This window comes from Aptenodytes forsteri, unplaced genomic scaffold (assembly GCF_000699145.1).
Source record: "Aptenodytes forsteri isolate BGI_AS27 unplaced genomic scaffold, ASM69914v1 Scaffold255, whole genome shotgun sequence".
Classification (NCBI taxonomy): Eukaryota; Metazoa; Chordata; class Aves; order Sphenisciformes; family Spheniscidae; genus Aptenodytes; species Aptenodytes forsteri.
Window position 1 is genome coordinate 9,384,915 of NW_008794888.1, and position 24,802 is coordinate 9,409,716.

The 24,802-nt window shown below is 44.1% G+C and overlaps 1 protein-coding gene across 1 annotated transcript in view; it reads left to right on the forward strand.

The window, feature by feature from the left end:
* SLC15A2 (solute carrier family 15 member 2) overlaps window positions 1-22,227 on the forward strand; it is a 39,828-nt gene extending 17,601 nt beyond the window's left edge. Inside the window, exons 8-22 of the mRNA XM_009274987.1 lie at window positions 627-709; window positions 1,944-2,030; window positions 2,363-2,452; window positions 2,802-2,846; window positions 5,079-5,111; window positions 6,190-6,278; window positions 8,286-8,367; window positions 10,314-10,439; window positions 11,240-11,404; window positions 14,053-14,099; window positions 15,782-15,892; window positions 17,307-17,403; window positions 19,881-20,027; window positions 21,076-21,180; window positions 22,051-22,227. Of these exons, the coding sequence (XP_009273262.1) occupies window positions 627-709; window positions 1,944-2,030; window positions 2,363-2,452; window positions 2,802-2,846; window positions 5,079-5,111; window positions 6,190-6,278; window positions 8,286-8,367; window positions 10,314-10,439; window positions 11,240-11,404; window positions 14,053-14,099; window positions 15,782-15,892; window positions 17,307-17,403; window positions 19,881-20,027; window positions 21,076-21,180; window positions 22,051-22,227 (1,484 nt within the window). The remainder of the gene's footprint in view (window positions 1-626; window positions 710-1,943; window positions 2,031-2,362; window positions 2,453-2,801; window positions 2,847-5,078; window positions 5,112-6,189; window positions 6,279-8,285; window positions 8,368-10,313; window positions 10,440-11,239; window positions 11,405-14,052; window positions 14,100-15,781; window positions 15,893-17,306; window positions 17,404-19,880; window positions 20,028-21,075; window positions 21,181-22,050) is intronic.
* Window positions 22,228-24,802: the final 2,575 nt, after the last annotated feature.

Genomic DNA, 24,802 nt, shown 5'->3' on the forward strand with positions numbered 1-24,802 from the left:
CGCTGACAGGATTTTGAAGCCTCAGTCCAATATTCTTTGTGATTTGAGGGAGAAAACCAAGACAAAACAATATCTTAAATTGTGTATTCCTTCATGGAAACCATAAATGGAGGTAATTTCTGTTAACACCAGTGTGTGATGCAGTGATCTTTGTGGCAGTTTCCATTGAAATGTGTGTGAGATGCAAGTACACAGAGCCCGCGTTGGATCTGGATTAATCCTCACACAGTTGCAATGAGTCAGGGCTGATTTCCAACATCAAGTGCAGCAATTCAATGTGGATTGTATTTTAAGTTTAGCCTACAAAAAGCATAGGTGGAGGGAATTTTCAAAGCTTTGATTCCCAGCATGAATCAGATGTGGAGGTGCCTGTTGTGCCGGAGCAGATCATGAGAAGATGACAGTGACTCCTAGGGGTCACACTGCCTCTTGTAGGATGTGACATTTTCTTCCATCTGAAGGCATTAAAGGAGTCCTGTATATTTATTTTGTTAAAAGTGCAATCCTGTAAGCCCCAAGGGCAGAGGATTTCTGTTGAATACAGGGGCGGGGGATCCTTCCCAGAAGCCAGTGCAGGACTGAGCCTCAGTCATGTGAATTCCCATTTGGATTATAATATTTTTCAGTTGTGTTCATTGCTGGAAGTGGACTGTACAGAAAAACGCCACCACAAGGAAACATCTTACTGGAAGTGTGCAAATGCATTGGTGTAAGTGTGTGCCATTCTCTCTTTTTCATGCATGACTGAGGTTGCAGGTCAGAAAAGTGCAAAGGGAAAGGGGAGGTGACATTTGGAGCTCTTCTGTATACTGCTTCTGGATATCTTGCTGATGAGCTGTAAGGAATAAGAAACACATTTAGGTCCTAGTTTGTTCTTTCAACATTTCAATTGTTTTTCCTTAGCTTCATGAACTGTTCAGTTGATGTCAGTAGAACCACTAGTGGCAGGTGCTGGTGGAGACTGAACTGAAAGGAAAATTCAGAAACTCACAGAATATCAGATATATGACTCAATTTTTTTCAGCTGAATAATTTTACTGAAGTTTATCAGTTCAGCAGACAGTAATAGTACGCATTCATATTATGCACATTCAGCATGTTCATGTAAATGCAAGAGACACCTGCTGAAGTTGCATTATAGCCTTATCAATTATTTTTCATAGTGTGTGAGCTGAATATAGTATGTGGAAAAAATACTCTCTTATGGATAATGATGTTTCTTGTTCAGGAAGCTGTTGCTAACAACAGATGTTTTCATTTTACCTAGGTCAATCCTAGTGACAGATTTACCTTGGGGAAACAGGCCAGATCTTAAAGATAGGATTTCTAAGTGAGGTCTGCCCCTCTTTTTGCCAGGATGGCTGTGTTCTGTGAGTGGAGCACACAGCATAAACAAACAAATTACAAATTCGGTGTCACTGATTTCTCCTCCAGTGAGAAACCAACTTGAAAGCTGGTCTAGGAGTGAATGAGGCATGGGCTGCACCAGGAATATGCAAAGAAAGGTCTACAGAACAAGAAGGGAGTGAGAGTTCTGGTTTTGACATTGCTTTGGTTAATGAGGCATTTCCTTCCCAGCACAGTGGTCAATCCGGCAGGTGCTTTTTGGAAAAGAACTGAAGAAATTATGTTTAAACCTTTATCATGTAACAGGTTTTATATCAAGCATGAAACAGTCTTTGGGGGCTAGTGTCAGATTTGTGTCTGAAAGACAAGCCCGTGAGGTAGTTCATTCCCACATCGTACCTTTAATCAACCAATGTCACAGAAACTTCCCTGCAGATAATCGGTCATAAAGCATCCAATCCTAGATTTTGGAAGTGTCCAGCAAAATCCCTGCAATTTACTGGCACTGCTTACATTTGGGGATGGGGAGGGCAGCCTTGAGTTGGGAATGTGACAGGTATGCTACAAGGGAGTTACTCACCTGTTTTTCTCCCTAGTTTGCTATTAAAAACCGGCTGAAAAACCGCTCCCGTCAGATTCCAAAGAGAGGTCACTGGCTAGACTGGGCATCAGAAAAATACTCGGTAAGTGAGGCTCTACCTGGCAGGTTGGGAGGGGGAAGGGGGGAGACAGGCAGACAGACAGGGGAGACAGTAAGACTGGCCTGGCCACACCACTCCTCACATGCACTGGGCTCTCATTTGTCTTGTCCCTTCCCACATCTGTACTCTCCTGACCCTTAATGGACAGTTTAGGTGCTGCACTGAAATGCAGAGATGCAAATATGTCCAATATGACAAATAAGTGCAATGAATAACTGCTATGCAGAAAGAAATAGGAGCTCTCATGCTTTTTGGCTTGAATCACCTGTTGGCTTTCCACCCCCATCTTACCTTTTTGCCTGTTCCCTTTATAGAAACAGCTGATTGGGGAGGTTAAAATGGTGACACGCGTTCTCTTCCTCTTCATACCGCTGCCAATGTTCTGGGCCCTGTTTGATCAACAGGTACAGTACAATGCGTTGCAGGTCTGCCTGCTGGCCTGGGTTTGCACCCTTGTCCTTCCAGGGTAACACCAAAGCATCCTGGGGACACAGAGCACCACGCTACCAGGTGTCCAGGGGCTTGCTAAGGCAGTACCCACCATCACTGCTGGCCATCCCTTCGCAGTCCTGCCAGGTGTCTGGCACAGGAGGGTGAGAAGGAAGAATGTGCCCTGCCTATTGGCAGGTGTTACAGGGAAGGGAAGAAATAGATGGGAAATAAGATCTCCAGCACTGTCATCTTCTCTGTCCCCATGTTTTCTAGTCCCATAGGACATCTTGAAGGCTTCACAGCTGTCTGTTTTCTCCTTAGGGATCCAGGTGGACTTTGCAAGCCACAAAAATGAATGCTGATTTTGTAAGTACTTAATGTCACCAGGGCTGGTAAGACTAGTAGTAACATCATTGCTCTTGCTTTTTAACCAGAGTCTTGCAGTACTAAGAGCATCTGCTTGATGAGTCTGGATGAGTTGCACTTTTGGTGTTTAGAAGCGAGAGGCTCTGTGCAGCCATGTTCAATTCATCACAGCACATCCTGGCAAGGAGCGAGGGCTGGGGAGCCATCAGCAGCTTGCAAGGTCAGGAGTACTGACCTACTGGCAACCAGTCACTCTGTGATCTTGAGCAGGTAGCGTTTCTAGCCTACTACCCCCACTGAAGACAGAGAAGTCAGGCGAAGTTCACACAGCCCTTGTAAGGTGTAACTAGAGCTATCGTAGTTGTATATTTCTGCTCTGGCTTACTTGGTGATATATTAATGAAGCCTCTCAAAACCATCAGGAATCTTGTGTATAGGGTAGAGATGTGATGAGGATTAATTAGTTAGTAGCCATAAAGCTCTTCAAAGATTTGAACGGCAAATGGTGCAGGATGCAGTGGCAGATAAATGTGGATCAGCTATCTGCCTAAAGATGCCACCATACAGGGCTGGTTTCCAGACGTATATGTTTTAACAGGCCATCTAGATCTTACCTGTGGATGCTCACATCAGAATTTAGGATTATAAATGCCCATGTTCCAGTTTAAAATTGACTTAAAGCCCAAAATTTGAGTCCTTCTATGTCACTCCTGTTAAAAATTGGGCTTTCAGCATGTGATACTCATTAGGCTTAATTAATTCAAATGAGGCATGAAAAAGACTACACCTTGGGTAATATTTATCCACCTCAGAAAGACAAAACAATGAAAGTTCATGCAGTCTTTGTGATGTGTATCTAAAAACTTTTTTCCTGCTGTTTTGCTCACATGCACTTAGTGATCCATTAGCAGAAGATCTAAGAATCACCAGGTGTCACTTATTAAACTCTCCCTGGTGGAGAAGGACATATTCAGGGCTTTTTTGTCACACCAACTTGAATAGATTTTTGGCTTGTGTTTCAGCCTCATCCACTCTCCACTAGTGAGTTGTCCCAACTCATGAAGGTGAGAATTAACAGCAACATTGGGGTGATCTGACCATTAGGTTTGTTGGAGTTCATGTTTGTAATATTCCATGCTTTTCCCTTCTGCAGATAAAGGGCTTAGCTAGGAAGTCTGGAGTTAAACAGGGAATGATTCAGTGCAAGATGAAATATTTGCAGGCTTGTTTCCTAATGGCACATTTGTATAGTGTGCACACGGTAGGAGGGGGGGATATTTGCCTGGTATTTTTAATTGTAAGTCTCCTTTGCTTTGACCAGTGGTTTCTACTCTCCCAGGAGGCAGCTGCCAGCAGAGACAAGCAGTCATTCTAGATTCAGCTCAGGACAAGCCTGGCAGACAGGAGACAAACCCCCACAGCGCTTTCTTGGAAAGATATTACTTCCTTCCTAATCTTTCCCCCTCTTCTCTTCATCTTAATTTCAAATGAAGAGCATTGCGTGGAGTTCAGACAAACACCAGCCCCTCCCTGGAGACATCTCATCAGTCCCTTGTGGGGACTGGGATCCCTCTGTCCATCCCTGTTGACCTTGCCCGATTGTGGGGGCTGGGTACAGTGATGCAAGGGTGAGGCACCTCTTATAGCCTTGAGGACTCTTGGCTCAAACTGAGAAGTCACAGTTGACCAAAGCTCATTAGGTGCCCTCGGCAGAGGGAGGGAGGAAAGAGGTGTTTGTGCAGCCCACTGGCTCAGGGATGGTCTTTTGTTATCCTTTTGGGGTGCTTGGGAGAAACGCCAACAGAGCTCAGAGGGTCCTGAAGCTTGAGAGCACTCACTTGTAGGGTTTGGGCTTTTCCCATTATGGAAGCAGGGAGAGAGGAAGCTCTAAGCCCAAATCCCAACTTGGGCACTAACATGCCCATTCCTCCCCACTCACCTAGTTCATGGCGCAGCCAGTCTGAAAGATGGGTCTCAGTACCTGTCATAGGCTGTGTCCCAGCTGCCATATATCAAGGACTGAGTGTAGCTTCCTTCTGCAAAACGATTCTTATTAAACACTGCGTCCTTAGACGGCAAGTATCAAGAGCGCAGTATCAGCTGCTAAAGCCAACATAAAGCATTTGAGGAAACCACCTTTGCTAAGGCCTCTACTGGACCGGTTGCTTATTTGCCATATGCACTGTTATATTATGGTGTTTATGAATCACTTGGAATATCTTTTTGTTTCAGGGAATATATGTCCTTCAGCCTGACCAAATGCAGGTAAACAATACTATAGGGTAGAAAACAACCCTTAGAAATGTATTTTCTTTTTCTCTCTCATTTTTATTTTTCTCATGGGACCAGTGGCCTTTCTCTGCTCCTTTTGAAGGTAATAGCACTGCTCCTTCTGACTGCTGTGGTGTGGACTGTGCCTTATTGCTCACTAGCTGTTTTGCAAGCTTAGTCTTGGGGTTCAGAAGACCCCAAGGATGTCCTAACACAGAGGTTGAATCCTGCAGAATAGTGCAGAGGTGTGGGGAGACATGCCACCATAATAGTTCTTGAAGCAGCGCTGGCATGTGGAGGATACAAGCTGTGTCTCCTTTTAACATGCCCCTGCGCTGGGATGAGCATTGTACGTGAAATACGTTTCCTTCCTCCCTTTCTGCAGGGCAGATTAAAATGTGAAGGCTCCAAGACTGTGCCGTGTTGTCACAGTTGATTACAATTCTTATGCTGAACAGCTCTGGAGAAATTAAAAGCTGTTCTGTTCCCTGAAATCTTCCTTCAAAACTGAAACAGCATTTCTCTCTGCTTGTTCTCCGTCACTCTCTATTTTCTTGCTCTGCCACTGCTGGCTGACAGACAAGCTCTGCCCTTCCCAGGAGAAATGTAGTTCCTGGGGTATTACCAAGCTGTGTGGAAGTGCGAGAAATTGCCCATCTCACAGAATAGTGCCTGTTCCTCTGGGATTTTGCTGAAGTCCCAAGATGTTTCCATTATTGCTGATTTGTTGTAAGGTCCCACCACAGCACCGAAGGTCACCTGCCTCTATTGTCAGTGGGTTTTGTACTCTTTAAAAACATAATGCTTCAGTTCTCTATTCAGGAAAACTGGACCAGTGATGCTTGCTTACCTCTTGGAGGGGAGGATATGAAAAAAAATGTATTCGTGCCTGTGAAAACTAAATAGCAGAAGCTGTCGAAGTGCAAACTATGATTATATTTTAAAAGGAGGTTTTTAAGTGTTTGTTCATGTCCTTTCTGTAATGGAATTATTTCTGGAGGACAGTGCTTTATGAGTTTAATTACTGAAAGTTGCTTTCTAGTCACTAAACTCCCATTCTTTTGTATTGCAGTTCTTAAATCCGCTTCTTATTCTTGTCTTCATCCCAATTTTTGACCTTGGGCTCTACCCCCTGATAAACATGTGCAAATTTAATTTCACGTAAGTACATGGGGACAATGCAGATGCCTCAGTGCTTTTTCTTTTGCAGCAAGTGTGCAGAATAGCTTTTAAGGACGAGAAACACAAATTTCCATTCACCCTTCCCAGTACTTGCCTCTACTTCAGCCCCAAGAGGCAGCGTCACCCTCTTCCATAGGCCCTGGAAATTCCGGAGGGGAAAATTCAGTGATGTTGGATTCTGTTCTGTACAGATTTTCCCTGAAAGCAGGTACGAACAGTCCCTCTTTGAATTTGATCAACATGTTCTTCACCTTATCTCTTATATCACCACTAAATAATTCCCTCCCTGAAAGATCCCTGTAGGGCCAAATTCACTGTCCCATGTGGGCTACATGTGGTGGTGTGAAAGCAGATTCCACACTAGGATCTGAGCCAGTGAGGGAATTTCCATATATCCCAAGCATTTTATCACTAGTCTATGTTAGCAAGAAGTGCTGTGCAATAGGAGCAGACCTCCAGGTTGGTTCAGAGACCCACTTTATGCATTTTGGGGGATTTTACTTCAGCGTATCTGTAGTCTGCCTCTGTGTACTGATGCCCTTTAGCAGTTGGGAGTATGTTATGTGCCCTCACGGAGTGCCTCTGCCAGTGCAGTTTCAGCTGAAAGAAACCAAGTTTCCATGCTCCAGCACCACTTTTCAACGTGAACCACAGCGTGGGAAGGGACGATGAGTGGGAGATTGGCTTAAAAAGCATGTTCCTAATCCAAATTGAAATGCTGGATAGACAAAACCACATAAAATGGGGATGGAAGGAGCCTCAGAAGCCTACCCCTTCACCCTGCTGATCCTTTCCCATCATGCTGAATTACTTGCACCTAAAGGCATATCAAAGACGTTGTTCAGCCCTGTGATGGTGCCCTTTGGAGGACACACATCAGAAACTGTGCTTCTCCATGCTACCTCAGTGTGAGCCCGTGCCCTGGACTGAGCCCCGACTCCACAGAAAACTTCCTGCCTGATGACCGGTTCACAGACTAGTTCACCCAGCAACACAAACCCATGCACCGGTCAGGACTGAATGCCATGCTGTTTCTGTCCCCTGGAGGTGGGATACTAACAGGTTCCTATCCAGTTTAGTTGTAGAAGTGGCTGTGGAAACACTGTAGCCTGCAGGGTGTTAGCCTATGTGGCTGCAAAAGTTTGTGCTACAAAATCCCAATGCAGCATTGAAGATCAAAACCATTTTTTTATTACAAGATGCAAGCAGTAAATATTTTCTTATCCCAGGGCATGTAACTGAGGGACAGAATTTGGGTTCCTAATCTGGATTTCCCATAGCCCAGTCAATCTGGAATGTGAATCCAGACCATTACAAAGGGTGGAGACCACTGAATCTAGAACCAGATTTGTTTAAAATCTCAACAACACAATAGTCGGTTTGGACCTGCCATTCTGGACCTATTTTATTCTGCTTTATATCAGATTGTCTCATGTGACTCTGGTAGAGTTGCACTAGTTTTGCTCTGAGTTCAGAAGCAAGCTCTTCATTCTCTAGAAATGTAAATGTATTGGCATGAGAAATAACCCAGAATGGTGCCACAGATGGTCAGAAACATTGATGACACAAACTACACATTTTTCTGCTCCTCATTCCTGCTGCTAAATAGTATGCTACTTTTCTTTTGCCTTTCCCAAAAGGGACTTGAAGATATATCATTTCAAGTGCTCCTTCCAACATCACAGGTTAACATAATGCCATGAGCTATTCCCACTAGAAGAGCTAGGAACAAGATAATATGAAACTTGCAAGCAAAGAGCTTTTTTTCATGGCATATCAGTTTTAATTGGCCTCAGTGCTGGCCTCATACAGAATAATAGAATAGTTTTAAGTCAAATGATTGACAATTTAAACAGCATGTCATCCCGTGCCACCTGTTGGACAGTTTATTACATGGTTTTGGCACATCTTTGGCTCTGAGAAATGGTATTCTATATTTTAAATTACTTTTTTTTCTTAATGGCACCTCTTTCATTTGCTCCATAGACCTATTAGGAAAATGGCAACAGGTATGATCCTTGCAGGGATGGCGTTTGGACTTGCAGCTGTTGTAGAAGTCAAAATAAATGTAAGTATAGCACAAGGGGTTCCTCAGAAACACTTTCTTTCCCTGGGGTGTTTTTACTGATGCCTGCCTAGCTTTTAACCATTGTGTTCCTTGATCATAATTTTTAATGTGTTCTTTACAATTAAGCATACCGATCCAGTTGCTAATGATAATTCTTACTTTGTCTACTTTTCCTTCTTTTCCTCTCTGTCTCTTTCTCTCTTTCTAGTCTTTGCAGTTTTGCTGTGCCAGTCATCTGTATTGGTCTATATTCTAGATTTCCATCGTCAAAGTGCTTGACAGACATCTAGTTAATGCTAGTGATTAATTCCCAAAAGGTAGTCTGTTCTCTCTCCTATTTGTTGCTGTAGCTTGCCTGTATTTTACTGTTTGGGAGGGGTTTTTTGTGTGTGTGGTGGTTTTGTTTTTTTAATGTAATTACTTTCCTACTTTAGGGTGGGGATGTGTTTTTTTACAAGCCAAATTGTTTCTCCAGTGAGGCAGGTGAATGCAGTCACTTCCGTAGTCACAGGCATCAGGGACTGCCAGGCATCCCCAGACAGGATGGCAGCAAATCTCTTGTAAATTCGATGTTAGCCCCTGCAGATTTGTACTGTTTGTTTCTGGCCCGTGACCAGCCTTATGCAGGCTTTGGCTGACCTTTGTCTCACGAAAGTTACTATAGGATTAATTTTTAAAGCTTCCATGTATACTTAAGCTGTTCTTTTAGACCGGCGGGCGCACAGCCCTGGATTAACATCTGCTGGTTCCTCAGGTGAATCCTCTGACAAGTCTCCCACTGAAATGAGACTTTGTGGGTTCAGGTCTTCTTTCTGATCTCCTTATGTGAGCAAAGAAATGCTCTCATTGCCACCACCAGCAGCTCTGGCCGAGCACTAAAAGTCTGCTCTGGCTGTGGGTGACTCCTCTGGGCAGAGGCAAGGTGAGTTAGAAGTTCCCCCCTGCCTGTGCATGGAAATTTTACCCTGAAGGCCACTAAAAGCTCTAGTAAAGAGGAGGATAGGATGGCCCACCTTGGCTGGGCTGTGGGTTGCACAGGTGAACAGCCACAGTAATGGAATTTGCTGGATAACATTAACAGGCCTGTTGGTCCAGAGCAGCGTATGGGTACAGGGAAATCAGTGTCGCCCTATCTTCTCTGACGGTGTGTCTCCCCACCGAGTTAGGTTCAAACTGCCCTGCCTGCAATACCCAAATTACAGGATGAGATAGAAAAAAATTAATAGCTCTGAAGTATTGCTGGCAGCTACTTGAAAATAAAGTGAGAAAAAAAGAGAAGGTTTTTTTTTTTAAAAAATTCATTTCAGATCTGCAGGTAGTACAAAGCTGACACTGATTGAGGTACTCTTTCTAGGAAATGATTCCTGACAGAAAGAGATACCGCTGTGCTGGAGACATCGTCTTCCCTTTCTCAGAAAACAGGGAATAAGATCTATGCAGTCGGCTGTTAGATAGCATGGTGTCAAGTGATGCAAAAACACCGATTACAGACATGGAGCTGGACTGGGATTTTCAAAACTGCTTAGTTTCTGGCCTAATTCTTTTCCCAGTCACTGACCGTAGTGGGAAATAATTATTCTGGTCACTGCTTTTGAAAGCTAAGCACAATTTTTTCCATTCTGATGGCAGTTAGTTAAATCCAGGCACTAGGGAGCTGTATAATGAAAGCAGTGACATTGTTCTACCTACCCAGCAGCTGTGTAGACTGTACGCTTAGCAGTGTGAAGAGCAGTTTTTGGGAGGAATGATAGGTTGGCTATTGGGCTACTATTAGGAAACCTCCCTAAATAAGATTTATGTTCAGTTTTCTCTCAGTGCAACTTCTGATGAGGAAGGGATAGAAAAGCGTCATTACAGAGAGGAAGACTATTATGGCTAAAAATGAAGAGATATTAAAGTGCTAATAAAGCACACAGATGGCACTTAAAGCCTTTTACTTTCATTAGGAAACCGATATGCCTCAGCTTGTCCCAGAAGAAAGTTTAATTCGGGTCCTGAATTTGGCAAAGAACCCTGTTCAAGTGACAGTCCAAGACCAAGACCTATTTCAGCAGCCCGTGGAGGCTTTTCAGGTAAGCATATATGTGGGGCTGGAAGGCCTGACTTGTGTCCCATTGAAGAAAGGGTGGGCTTTTTTTCAGGGATTTTCTAATAAAGCCCACAGATTCTAGAGCTTGTTCTCCTCCACTGCCTTAGAAGTGCATGGGAATAGCTTTAAAAAAGGAGCATATTATCTCCATTGATGAGACAGAAATGGAAAGTTTGGAGACATATTTCCATGGCAAAGGAGGAAATGGCTGACTACATTCACCTGTAATTGTGAATAAAGGATAATTGTCCTGAGATGAGCATGTAGAGACATTCAACTCACATCTCTCAGTGCTCAGACCCCAGGTATTGCTGCTGGGATCTGGATGGCATCTGAAGAGTATTTACCTGCAAAGGAGGAAAGAAATGGGAAGGCAGTTAACTGGGCACAGGCACTGGGTTGTTTCCTATTTCAGCTTCCAGATTACTTTACAGGTCAGGCTAGTTTGGGACTCAGCCCAGAAGTCCACTGGCCACCAGCAGCCTGCCATGTTTTAGATGTGGCCCCATCGGGGCAGAGCAGGGCCAGGGGAAAAGGTAGCTGTGTGGGCAGAAGGTGTTCCCTGACCTTTGGGCTGCATCCAGCAAGGGAAGGTACTCCAAGCTCTGGCTGGACCAGCCCAAAGCCTATAGGTCAACACAGGTCTTTTGCTGTAGAAGACAGTTCTGACTGTTAACCTCTCTTTACAGGCTCCCTTGAAGAGAGGATAGGGTTGCACATGGTGGGAAGAGCCAGATCCTTTCTCATCCGAAGAAAGTGTAACCAAGTTTGTTTTTTCCACAGAATCCAGCTGAGTACTCAAAATTAATATTGAATGGAGAGCAACAGAGCCTTCACTTCACCCTGCAACATCAAGGATTGTCTCTTGCTTTTAACTACACCGTGAAGCAAAAATCAGTATACAGCTTAATTGTTTTTGAGGCAGAAGAAAGCCTATCAAGCCACTTAGTGAGTGTGGGAGTGAAGTGTAAATACAGTATTAATTCAATGGCTGTGATGATACAGTGGGGTAATAGGCTCATTAATTCATTTGCTCAGTTGCAATGTCTTTCTGATTGCTCTCAGATGCTCTAAACCTGACTTCTTAGCTAGCGGCACTGGATCGGTATGCATTTCTGCTGGTTGATTAATAAAGGCGTTACGGCATCTGAGAGTTTCTGGGCACACTTTAATCCAGTGAATGCTGCAGTGGGAGAACAGAGTCATGCCTTCTAGGCAGCAGAGCTTGAGAAAGCTGAGGAAACAGAGAGCCAGAGATTTTCCCCCAAAGATGGTTCTATAAAGCAAAGATGTTAAAGAGGCTCTAGGGCTGGGCATGGAATAAAAGCATCAGAGGAATGATTCCAGGTTTAGTTATTGCAAGTGTTTAGTGAAAATGCACAGAAGGCCCATTTGTTTTGCTGAACAGAATAAATGATTAAGCTCATTTCAGGCTCTGCAGCAGAGCTGGCTGCGTTTGGACTTTTGTGTATTGCTGCAACAGAGAGGCACATGTGGGATGTATAGGGCCAGATTCTGATATCTTTTACATGTAGCTGTATCCGAAGAAGCTCTCTTGAAATGAATGGTGTTATTGCACATTGTGGCAGGTGTGTAAATGCCATCAGAATCTGTCCTCATGCTAAAATATCAATTCTCTTTGCAGTTCCTCAGCCTCCTACCTTGCAGGGTTGCCACACCAAGCACTCAATATTGTATAGTAGAAATCACATAACTGTTTTTAAAAATGAGGAGTTTTAAGAATTTATTTTTCCCGAACATTGGGGTTTTTTTGCTGCTTTATGGTTTATAGCCTGGGGGTCATTATCACACAATGTTGTTAAGTTTCCCTGTGACCCTGATGACTGTGTGCTGTTACCTTAAGAAATGGATACTCGTACAGTGATTTTCATACAGTCCTTAAGAAGTGAAAGCCTGCGACAGGCTGGAGCAAAGCAATCTCTGTGCTGCCCTAGCTATCTAGCCTGTGCTTAAATTAATGCCCACCCTGGCACAGGCAGGCTCCCATGTGCTGGAGAACAGCTGTGCTGTTGGGTGATGCTATTGACCTGTCATTCGCAGCTGTAGATAAGGGAGGTGTGGAAGACAGTGTGGTAAATGATACTCACTTTTCCAGCATTGCAACACAAGGAAGGCAATGCCAGCATCACCGCTGTGTTGCAGGGCTTGCTCTGGAGTAGCCATGGCCCACGCCAGCCTCCCTCACTGCTGGGCTTGGCCCCCGCACTCAGGTGGGGGTTCTTTCCTGGAAGGATCCAATCTGAAATTGGTTTCTTCTCCTTTGTGGGCTGTTGAGTAGGCAGGAAATGAATTTGAGAGCTCTGGGGATCATCGATGAAAGCGAGTAATAATTTGGCTGGCCTGTCTGCAACGAACTGGAGTGTTAATCCCCATGTGTCTCCCATGGAAAAAAATTACGGTGTTTATTATTTATTGCTCTGACATTTATTATTCACTGTGGCTATTTATTATTTAGGGCATACATTATTTGTGGGCCAGCATATCACACTGAAGTATAATAGACATTTTATAGGTATACTGAAATTCTGGATCCTTGGTCTCAGAAGCTTGGGGTTTAACATCAGGAAGAAAGTGTGGAGAAAGGGCTAGAAGATTTTAAGAGAAAGCCAGTTTCTGGAGGTAGATTCAGTCCCTCTTGGCTTGCCTGGGTTCTGTCTGCAGGTAGCGCAAATTGAAATTGCCCTGCCAGCTAAAGTGGACATGATACAACTGTGGATTTCTACCAGCCAAGAATCTTGCTCTGTATTCTTTTTGTGTGACATACAATCTTCAGGGCAGGGTTGTGTCTCTACTGTCTTTTTTCAGCATTGTACACCAAATAGGCTCTCCTCGAATGAATGTAGATCATGTTAACTATTGAGCTGATGCTCTAGCTGTGATCTCCAGGAGAGGCACTCTCACTCCCCAGTGTGCCCACCCAGGTGGCCATTTCAGGGATGTGTCTGCAGAGACTGTGAGCGCAAACAAGCTCAGTGCATCTTGGTCTCTCCTGCTCTCTGCCTGCACCATACAACAGTTTAATCACTTGAGTATTGAGGGTCAGGGAAAATGAGTGATACATGATGTTCGGAATAGCAACCTAGCGGTTCCTCTTGGCTTTAGGCTTCTGTGAAGTCTATGGGTATGCCAAGAATCAAGGTCTGAAAGTTAGGCAGTTGCAGGTTTTGTAGGAGTAAGGCACTCATGTTTAACTGTAACTAATCATTGAAAGAGGCTAATGTGGATAATGCTCTCTTGCTATCTTCAGATCAAGACAAATACTTTTTTGGAGGGTGTTACATGCCTCAGTAGAAGGGTGACTGGCTGAAACTCTGTAGCCTTTGTTACGCAGGAGATGAGGAAAAAAAGGTATGATCTCATCTTAAGCCCTTGGTGGAGCTGAAATTTTGCCATTGGCTTCACTGTACCAGGACTTCGCTTCTGTGGCCTGATGTAAAGCTTATGTGAGAGTCCAGTTGATTTCCATGGGCTTTGCAACATGTGTGTAACTCCACAGACACTAGTATTCTCTGCTACACGTTGTTATAAGGCAGCATTAATAAATATGTTTGATTTTTTTTTCTTCCCCTCTTTAGATTACAGACTTGGAAGCAAAGCCAGAAAACGGTTTGGCAGCTGTTCGGTAGGAATGGCTTTTTTTGAGGATTTGGAGGTGGTGGGGTGAGGGAAACTACTTTTGTCTAATGCAAGCTGTATGTAACATAACCCAGATGTTCTCAGGTTGGAATCTAGTCCACACTTCTCATGCGAGACTCAGGTGTCAGCTGTGGAGGCTTGACAGTGTGTCACCTCCCACACTTGCCATGCAGAGCTGAGCATTATTGCTGCTTACTGCCTAGGATAGTCTGGGCTGAGATGGCAACATAAAAGATCTCCTCCCTTGGAAGAGTGGTAAATTCATCTCACTGTGTCCCGCCTCTTTGGGAAAGAAAGGGAAGAAGTGATCTGGAAAAGAGCCGTTGCCATTTGTCCTCTGCAAACTGGCCAAGCCATGGCGTTCATTTCTCTCACCCAAACTCATGCACAAATGCCTACTAAATTGGATACAGCAATTTTACATCCTCGTAAACAATTCAGCTGGGCATTGGGCTCTGCTTAAGCAGCTAGTCTACTTTCCTAATTTGAGTTAGTCCATGAACAATCCTGTGCTGGTCTGTGCCAAGATGCCATCTCACTGAGGTCACAGTTACCTCCAGCACCACATCACCAGACCTATGCAAGGCTGCTGAGATGCAGAAGAAGCAGATTTGCAAAAAAAGAGAGGATGCCAGCTGGATTTTCTGGACGATTTGGGCAAACTGCAATTTAAAAAAAACAAAACAAAACAAACCACAAAACCAACCAAATAAAAAAAAACCCTCAAAAACTTTAGATAGTATAAAACAATGTCCAACTCCCTTATCTGAAAGCCTGTGTTGACAGAGCAGGAGAGCAGTATCTCTTCATAGCCCTGTGCTTGTGAAAAGCTTCTACTGACTAAACACCACTTTGGAGACTTGATTAATACCTGCAGTCAGGAATGTTTTATATTTTCCTGTGAACATTTTTGACAAAATCCCCAAACTTTCCCTTCAACAATTTGTGAAGAGGTTTCACTAGGAAGAAACTATTTTTCCACTAAAAAGTTGCTTTTGTTAAGCAGTTGACCATCTTCAGGGATTTCACCCCCATTTTAAGAACTGAAAGCCAAAATATTTTAAAACATAGTCAGATCAAATGAAAAGTATTTGGTTTTGCTAATAATTTTTGAGTTGTCAAAAGGAAACTCTTTCGTGTATGAAAAAGCATATAAACACTGGGTGAAAAAAAAAAACCAACCCAAACCTGAACATTCCCATGAAAGTCTTGGTTTTGATGAAAATATCTTACTTTGCTAGAAAACTCTTTTCCACTGGTAGAAACTCCTTGGAAAGTATGCCAGCATGGTGCACACGCTCATCATGACACCCAACTTTATAGTTTCCTGGGCTGGGCTGGGGCTCCATCCTCTCAAACAGCCACAGAACAATCTTTGAAGGTGCCTGAGAAGAGATTGCCTGGAAGTCCTAACCCACAAAAAGGAAGGGTCACTTTTCACAGAAGAGAGAGTAAGAGGGTAAAATTACACAGCAGGGAAAACTAATCTTATATTGAAAAACTGGGCAATGAATCAGGCGAATATTTTGGTAGGTTGCCTGAGAGGCTGTCATAACCTTATGGACTTACAGAATGCTTTGGGAGAGAGAGTGCACTTCTTCTAAAGTGTCTGATATTTTGCTTCTCCTGCCCTGCCTGGCAACCCAATGAAATATGCCTTCTTTGCAGATTCATTAATGGTTTGAGCCAAGATGTCAACCTCACCATTGACAGCAAATGGTTCATTGCTGTTCAGAAAAACTACAGCGCTTCTGAGTACTCGCTGCTAAAGAGGGACAAGTAAGTTTCCCTTGCTGTGCTAAAGGTCCTTGCTGAGGCCTTTCCTTGGATACAATGGGGCTTTTCTCGGGCCAATAGCAAAACCTTCATTGCTACTGTCTTGGCATTTGGTTGTGGGGGCAGATGTTTGTAAAAAAGCAGAATTATCAGCTCTGTGCCAAGCAGGTGCTCCAGGCCACTGGTGTGTGTGCAGAAGCACCAGGCATTTAGTCTGCAAAGTGTCCAAGCCAAAGGACAGCAAATCAGTATCTCTGTGTGTAATATGCAGTTGAATAGATTCAGCCTCCAAACAGTGTCTGGGATAGCTCCCTTCCCGTGGCTGTTATTGCTTTGGTAAGATAAAATCAGTAGGGACAAAGCTTGGAAACTTTATTCCCATGACATGAGTATAATGACATCCTAATTTAGGCCATAATCTGAGTTTTCTCAGAATCAGGTCAGGGAAATTTTGGAAACCCAAAAAGCCTTTTGAGAAGTCCAGATACAGCACTTAACTTTCTCTGAGCTTTTATTCACATTATGCGGGGGCCTGGAGGGAAGAGACTGGCCATTCCTGTGTATCTGTTAGCAGAATAAGGTGGGACATGGTGAAGTCCCCTCTGCCATTTGATGCCTGCTCTATTTTGATATTCTCTCAGGCCCAAGCTCTTAGTGTTAGGGTGCTCTCAGGGAAAGGCCAATTCATATTCCACGCTACAAAGCATTGGTATGTGGGCTGGTAACATCAAGTAACATTTCATGGCTTTGCAGGCTGGGCTTGTTAGACAGGGGCTCCATATGGCCTTGGTTTGGCAGCATTGGAGTTGGCTCTTGTAGGGTATTTCTGGCGTTTGCAATGTTTCAAAACAAGCTTTATGGCTTTCCTCTGCATCAGCTCCATCCAAAATATTTATTGCTGCAATTTAGTAGCATGCAGCAGCCATTGTGGCAATGCTGCTGAGCCTCTGTGCCATCTCTCACATCTAAAATCAGAAGAACAAATATGAAAGCTAATTTGCTCTACTGAAAGAAAACAAAAAGTGGCTTGTGGGTGCATATCTCTGATTTCCTGAAGGCTGCTTGAGCCTGGCTAACTTGTCTGGCCCACAGTTCCTGAAGGAGTGGAGAAAAGTTTGGAAGGAAAATAAACCTGAGGTGGGGGGAGGCGGGGGGGAAATCAGTCCTAGGAAGAAGCAGAAACCATTTAAAAATGTTAGCAATAGCCCAGGTTATTAGCTGAACTCCAGTCAGTGCCTAAGTGTTTCTGGAAGGAAAAGATGGCAAGAACTCTAGTGATCATCTGACATAAACATTACTGCAGCTTTACATCATACATCCTCCCTACTCCATTGTAGGGGCATGTTTGATAGCTCTGCTCTGTGCTCTTTCTCTGTGGGACTAACTGGGAAATACTCTACTTCATCATTGTATCTAGATATAATAATGGAAAATGTCTAACTGAAACGGGAGAATTCACCCTGGAGCTAGGGCTGCTCGACTTTGGCGCATCATACACCGTTGTGATAACTAACGTAAGTGTCCCTGTGACGGTGATAAGCTCCTTCTGTTCTAGTCTCTGGCAGTGCTTTTGTTCTTATGTTTGTGGCTCTCGCTTGCTTTTTCCACCCTGCAAGACCTGGGCAGTAGCCATCTGAAGGCAATCCATTATACAAGGGCTAGTAAAACATTTTGGCACCTACATAAGCAAGGTGGGTGGGTACTCATTCCACCTTACTGTGATCTTGTCAGATCTCATGGGTTAAACAAGAAGTAAGATCTTTTCCTTAATGGAAATCCTCCATGGAAAATCATGTGATGCGTGGTTTGTGCTGGTCTCATGCCATCCTTGTTCAGTTAACGTTGACCCAGTGCACTGCAAAGAGCTATTACAGTCTGCCAAGAGCTGACTCTGCTTGTGGTCTTTAAAATACTGTACCTGGTGGTACCTCACACCTGAAAAACTCTGCAGAAACAATCATCTGCTGTATCCTCACATTTAACTTACTGATCTAAAGGCTGATCTTCCAAGACTTACGGATTATGCATGGGAGGAAGAGGGACAAAGTGTTGAGGGAGGAGGTTGGTGAGATTGTGCATCTGTTTTTCCTCCTCTCACTGTACAGCTCATTTGGAGCCTAGTGTAAAGTCAAGGCATGGTTTTCTGAACAACCTAGCCCTGATGGAGCACGAGCATTGCTGAGAGGGTGGATTCCTTTCCCTGCCTGCCAGCCTCTTAGGCACGCTGCTGCAACCCTGCTCCAGCTGGCAGGAGCCACAGAGATGAACGTGATCAGCTTAGTTCCCATTTTAACCTTTCCACTGCACAGGCACACAGACAAACCAGGTCTGACAGGACACACTGCTAAGCTGTCCTCTGAGACTTTGACATCACCGTGTTGTGATGAGCAGAGCAAAGTGCTGTCAGCTACTCCCTGGCAGTAACATCTCCCTGTTGGGCAATTAATGGGAGCTGTTCATGTGTGCAGAGTCTAAATACGTAGGGGGAAAAAATATAGCTGCAAAGCACCTGGCTTTTTTTTTTAACTCCAGTAGCCGGAGTAGGATGCACAGTCCTGGAGGGAACAGGCAGATGCTGCCATCTGTGAGTGCAGAGATTTATGTACATAAAACACATACGCACTTGAAGTGATGTTGGCCAGACCCTTCCTCCATGGCTGCAAGCCTCTTTCACCAGATGAGAAACCAAGTAGAGAAGTTGCGTGAAGAATATTACACTAAGAATATTGCCCCAGAGCCTCTGGTAACGCAACTGAGTCAGGGCTGGTTGAGGTAGGTGTGTCCCATGTCACTGTGGGCAAGGATTCCAGTTTGTGGTCCCATCTACAAAAGTCCCTGCTGTAGCTATGGCTGCTCAGGGGTGGCTCTGTGCCTCAGGCCCCTCAGCCCTTCTGGACCCTGTGCTAGTTCTTTAATCTTTTTGACCCTCTGTTTTTCCATCTCTCTCCCTGTGGTTTCCTCCTTCTGTAGAGAGTTAGTTCCAGGCCAAGATAATTTTTAATTATTGCAGTGATTTGTACTGAGCCCTGATCCTCTGCCAGGAGTGCTATATAGAAGAACCAAGAATGCAATATATTAGTCTGCTAATGTGGCTGAACTGTGACACTTAAATCATGGGGATGCTGCCTTCTACCCAGCCTTCCCTTCCTCAGTGCGCAGTTATAGTATGGTGCTTGTGACATTTCTTTATGGGCTAAAGAGCAATGCACAGCTCTCCTCTCACCCCTTTTAGCCTGCTAAAATACAGTCTCTTGATTTGCCTCCCTGCATGGTGATTAAGTACACCTCGTAAACATCCCTTGTATTTTCCCAAGTACTCTCCTTAAACACGGGGTTTTCTGCCTGAAGTCATTTCAGCCTAGTGTTTTCCTGACTACTAGTCAAATCTCTCTCTGCCTCTGAGCCTCTGTGCCTCAGAGGCAGTATTAATTACACCTGGGAAAGCAAACAAAAAGAATTAGGAATACAGCTACCATAACTATCTGAATACATCTGATATGGGGCAGTCTCTGCTGCTCTTGGTATTTCTGAACTGGATTTGTGTGGGTGTCACCATTATAGTAGGGCAGCTGTACAGTGCCGATGAAATGGGAGCAGTGGTCACATGGCTGCAATGAGCATTTATCCTCTCATCCTCTTCTGGCCCTGGGGACAGCAGCAGGTCACAGGCTCTGCACAAGTACCACACAGGCTTTTCCCAACCCCACTACAGAAGGCAACTTGTTGGTTTGCAATAACTCATGCAACTCTTGCAGCACATGAATGAGCTAGGATGCTTACAGCCTGCCACCTCTGCCCTGTGCAGTAGGAGTCAGCCTGTTCCCAACAGGCTTGGAAATGGCAGGGGTCAGACCCAGAGTTTAATTCCAGGGCAGAGCTTTGCTTCCACCTTTACTTAAAACTTCATTTTAGTAAAGTTGCTGTTGGAGTCCAGGCTAAGAAGGATCTGATCTTTGAGTAGCTAATCAATGTGCCTTTATTCTCCTGCTAGGTTTCTGGAGGTGCTGTTAAGACATGGAAGTCAGAAGACATCAAAGCCAACAATGTCCATATGGCTTGGCAGTTACCACAATACTTATTAATATCTGCTGGGGAGGTGATGTTCTCCATTACAGGTCTGGCCTTCTCCTATTCTCAGGTACTCCACTTAAAGATTAGACTTCAGATTAGGCTTACAATTAGACTTCAGGGTTTATTCCTGCATCTGCCATTGACTTGTTATATGTCCTTTGGCATGATGCTTACTGATAATGTTATCTGTGGTTCAGCTAAAAGTGGAATTATAACAGTTTGCTGGGTGCCCTCAAGCTAAATTAATTCATACTCTGAAGATACCTGTTCTCAATTATACTCAGGAAACTCCTTTTCTGGTAAAGCTGAGAACATAGAACAGAACTGAATAGAAGTTTATTTTAATGTGAAAGCTCTGAATAGTGTAATATCAGGGTTTTCTCCCAGTGAAATATTTTGTGGTACGTATTTTCCAGGGATAAAAAGGCAAAGGTATCTCAAAGACTATAGGGTGGCATGGGGGCTTGGAACCTGCTTTAAGCTGAGAGACTGAAGGGGTCTAAGCCTACATGAGTCTGTAACAAGGGAGCAAGGGGTAACGAGTGTGCAAGGGATGATTTGATTGTTGTCTGGGGAGAAGGTTTATGAGAAGAGATGACTGAGACATTACAAGATGAAAAAGCTGAAGCTACTTAAATTTATCCTTGGAGTAAAGTGCAGATGTTTATTAATGAGGGCAATTAATACAGTGGGATGATCTGTCATGGGATGTGGAAAATTTGTCATCAGCAGGAAGTTTAACTTCAAGATCCAGTCTCTTTTCCAAAGGTGTACAACTGCATGGCACTAGATTCCAAGCTGCAGGGCTTGTTGTGTGGCTTCCTGAACTTCCTGATCGTACAATTTCAGATGATGCAGGTTGGGGATGATCAGGATCCAGCTCTGCAACAACAACATCTCCTCTTTCTTCATGTGTCCTCCTGGAGGACATGTTTTGAAAGCTCCTTGTATGCAGCTGTTGAAATTAACCACAGAGGAGACTCTGCGCAGAGGACATTCCACCATCTCCTCCTAGGCTGAGCCTAGTGGCACCTACACCGGGCAGGACATCACAGGGTGAACCAGGGCAGAAGGCCACAGCGTGATACCCACTGACCAGGCCCTTCTCTTTTCAGTCTCCGGCCAGCATGAAGTCGGTGCTGCAGGCAGGCTGGCTGCTCACAGTGGCTGTTGGGAATACCCTTGTGCTCGTTGTTGCACAGGCTGCACCAATGGCACAGGTATGGTTTGGCTCTTAAAACAGAGGTAACACTTTAAAACAGGCCTGGATGGTGCTTCTGGATGTCTGTGTCCTGGAGGCACAGCTTCTCTGCACAGCCCCAGGCTCCTGCAGTGGAGTGATGGCAGCCTGCACCAAGCTGCCTCCCAGCCAGGGCTCTGCATTGCCCTCAGCAGTGTTGCCCTCTGGAGCAATGGCTCTCCCTAAGCCTCCCAGTGGCAGTAAATAATCGTGACCTGCACTGCGATAACCTTGCTGGAGCTCAGCTCTGGGCAAGCAGGCTGTATTTGGGCCTGGAGCCTGGACACAATGCCAGTCGTGTTGCAGTTGCTTACCGAAAGCAGCTTGCCTTCATCCAACTAGCCCAGTGGGCAGGCAGCCTCCTCAAGCCTCTAGTTTGGGACTCCTTCAGGACCAGCTGCCTGTGGCATCCCTAAGATGTCAGGCTTACATGGGGAGGTTGTGGTGCAGAGGTTGTTTAATTCAGGCTATCAGACTTCCAGGATGATGGAATGAAGGTGTGAAATGGGGCTCATTTCTGGCTAACATGAAACTGCCTCTCCCAAAGGCATCTTGTGATCAAAAAGCCCAGGCAGGTATGTTCCAGTCAGGACAGATTTGTAAGAAAAGATTTAATGAAACTAGCCCAATCTAACTGGTTTGTTTCAAGGTATATCACACATTCATAATTACATTATGTGTACATGAGTTTATCAGAAAACAGGATGAGAAAGTTTCTATCTTGTGAGCGATCTCAGAAGCTAAAAAGTAATGTTCACCCAGCTCTTTAAAAAGTGCTTGGAAGTGCAGAGAAATCCTCTGGACTGAGAGCCTGGGGTCTCCTGACCTGCTGTTCTTTTTTCTTTCCTAGTGGGCTGAATTCGTCTTGTTCACTGTTCTCCTCTTTGCTGTGTGCATTATTTTCTCCATCATGGGATATTTCTATGTCAGTGTGGATCCAGAGGACCTAGAAGAAAAGGAAGAGAAGAGAGAGACCTCAAGCAGAGGAAACATGATTAATCTCGTTACTCAGAAAACAAAGCTCTAACACATGGGGTGGGATCTTTTTTCTTTTTTTTTTTTTTAACTCAGTAGATGGGAGGGTAAAAGAAGGGTGGGGACAATGTTATTTTATTTTATAGCACTGCAGTCTTTATTACTCAAAATGTAGCCACCTTCTAAACGGGACCAAATAGCCCTCTATAAAAACAATGGGGGTCCTGAAATCAGAGCAAAACTCCCTGGGAAAGCTCCTCTGGTATTAAAAGCCCTTATAAGTAAATACAGTGTAATTTAAAACCTGCCCATCTTCTTAAGCATGGAATGCTTTCCTATGATTTTGTTTTAAACATATATTTAGGGCAGCAGGGAGGAAGGGTGGAAGGAATGCCATAGGACAGCAAAATTTGGAGATGTTGGGAGAAAAGAATGAAAACCCAGTATAGGAATTAGGGAAGAATAGATGTTACTGACAGAAGAATTGTTAATGCTGTCATCAAGGACTGGAAGTGTTACACACAATCCTAAAGGATTTCATCATGTAACTCTTCTTATGAGTATTTTGCCCCATTATTGCATATTATGAGTGGTCCTGATTTATGACTTTCACCTCCAGGCTCAGAAGTAATAACAGGGAATTAAATTCTGCAGGCTAAAATATTCCCAAAACACTAATGAAGAAGATATGCATGCCACCATCTCTCTGATACCCATTTTGTCCTAGACGTTTTTAGCAACTGATGGTGTTCTTTGATTAGACACGATTAGAGAATTGGTTTACTCTTTCTTATTTCAGAAATCCAGGCAGTTATTTGCCATCTTCCTATATATTAAGCCTTTATTGGGCATTTCCTTTTACAGCACCTGCCACTGCAAGTTAGGATACGGCTGATTTCTTATCTCATGTTTCAGTTATTCCCCACTGGGTGACACGTTGCAGCAGTTTCTATAAAATTCCAGGCATCCTGCAGTGAGTTAAACAAGGATGCACTTTATCATTTTTTTCAGTCTACAAGAGGAGACCATGGCATAGGAGATTTTTCTTTTTCCTCCCTGTTTTTGTGTCTCTCTACCAAACTTTGGATATAGCTATTTTATTGGAATTGTGATATAATTGTCTGATTTTCCTCACTTGCATGAAGCTGTGATTTCATGTTCTGCATAGAAGTAATTCAACCATTGCTGATCTAGTAAAACTCCTGAGAGAGTCCCTGCCTTTCTCTGTTGCTCCAAGGCCGCAGTTGTAACAGGTATGGCCTAATTTACAACAAGGTTGTCAATAGGATCTTCGGGTTCACAGAGAATAGATTTTAAATGATGCTTTCATCTTCCATCTTGGCATTGGCCATAGGTGGTCGCTGTTGCTTTGATTCAGGAGATCATGAAATACATGTTTAATTTCATTCCTGTTCAGGACAGTGCTAGGGAATACGCTTAGCTTGACACCTCTGCTACTTTAATGTGCTGCCTTGTGTGTGTGTCTTCTTGAGTAAGACCGAGAAAAACCCACTTTTTTGTTTATAACAGCCTCAGATTGTTTCCTTTGCTTCCTGTCCTAAATGGTCATGAACTTCCACCGCTAGTTCTGCATAAGCTCCTGCCTGCTGTGAAATAGCATCTGGGTCTTGTGCCAGAGGGGGACCACGGTCTCAGATAAATGACAACAGGCTGTGGGCGTGCACACAGAAACACTTAATGTGGTTCAGTCGATGCAGAGCCATTTATTAAGCTGTGGCGGCTGGATCCGGGCAGCTGAACCCTGCCACACAGCAGGGAATGAAGGGCATTGAAAGCCATCTATTAGGTCATCCGACCTGCTCCTCAGAAGCCAAGTGAGGATTATTCCCTCTGCTCCTTTTTGGTATTGTTCTCCTGCCGTGATTCTTGTGTGAGTTCTTTCTCCTCCAGGCATTGTTGTTTTCCTAATCCTGTTTTATGATACACTGCAAATCGGCTCAGAGGCTGCTGAATCATTCTGCTATGATGCTGTTTGACTGGCTTCCAATTTGAAGCACTAATAGAAGCATTTCTTCCTCCCCCCCCTAAACAAAACAAAAATCCCCAAACTGAAGGAATGGACAGGTTCCAGTAACACTGAACAGACACAATTTAGAATTATTGGAGCATTTAATTTTTTATAAGTCTTGAATTTGGAAGTATGTTGGGGTTCGGGGGCGTATGTGGTGAAGAGACAATTGAAAATTATTGGAGCACTTTCCTTGGGAAGCACTTGGTACATCACAGCTTGAAGTGGCATGAGGGAAAGCAAGGTGTCCAGAGGATGTGATCATAAGACTACACATGCTCAAGAACCTCTTGATTTTTACGTTTTATTTCCTTACTGGCGGCACTACCAGAAGCTGTCACACACTCTGAGCTTAATTTAAAGGAATCATTCAAAACTCATAAAAGATACATTTAGGATGTCATCTGTATCTGCTTTTTAGACTCCTGATGCCAAATTGCCCCTTTCCAAACATCTCCATGGTCCAAACCATCACCATAATGCTGGGGGGAGAAAAATTCCAATTCACAGTTGGGAAGGTTATGAACAGAAAGGCAATGCTATAAATAAAGTGCTAACATGAGGCTGGGGGGGGCGCCTGCCGCGCCCCCGCCCCGGT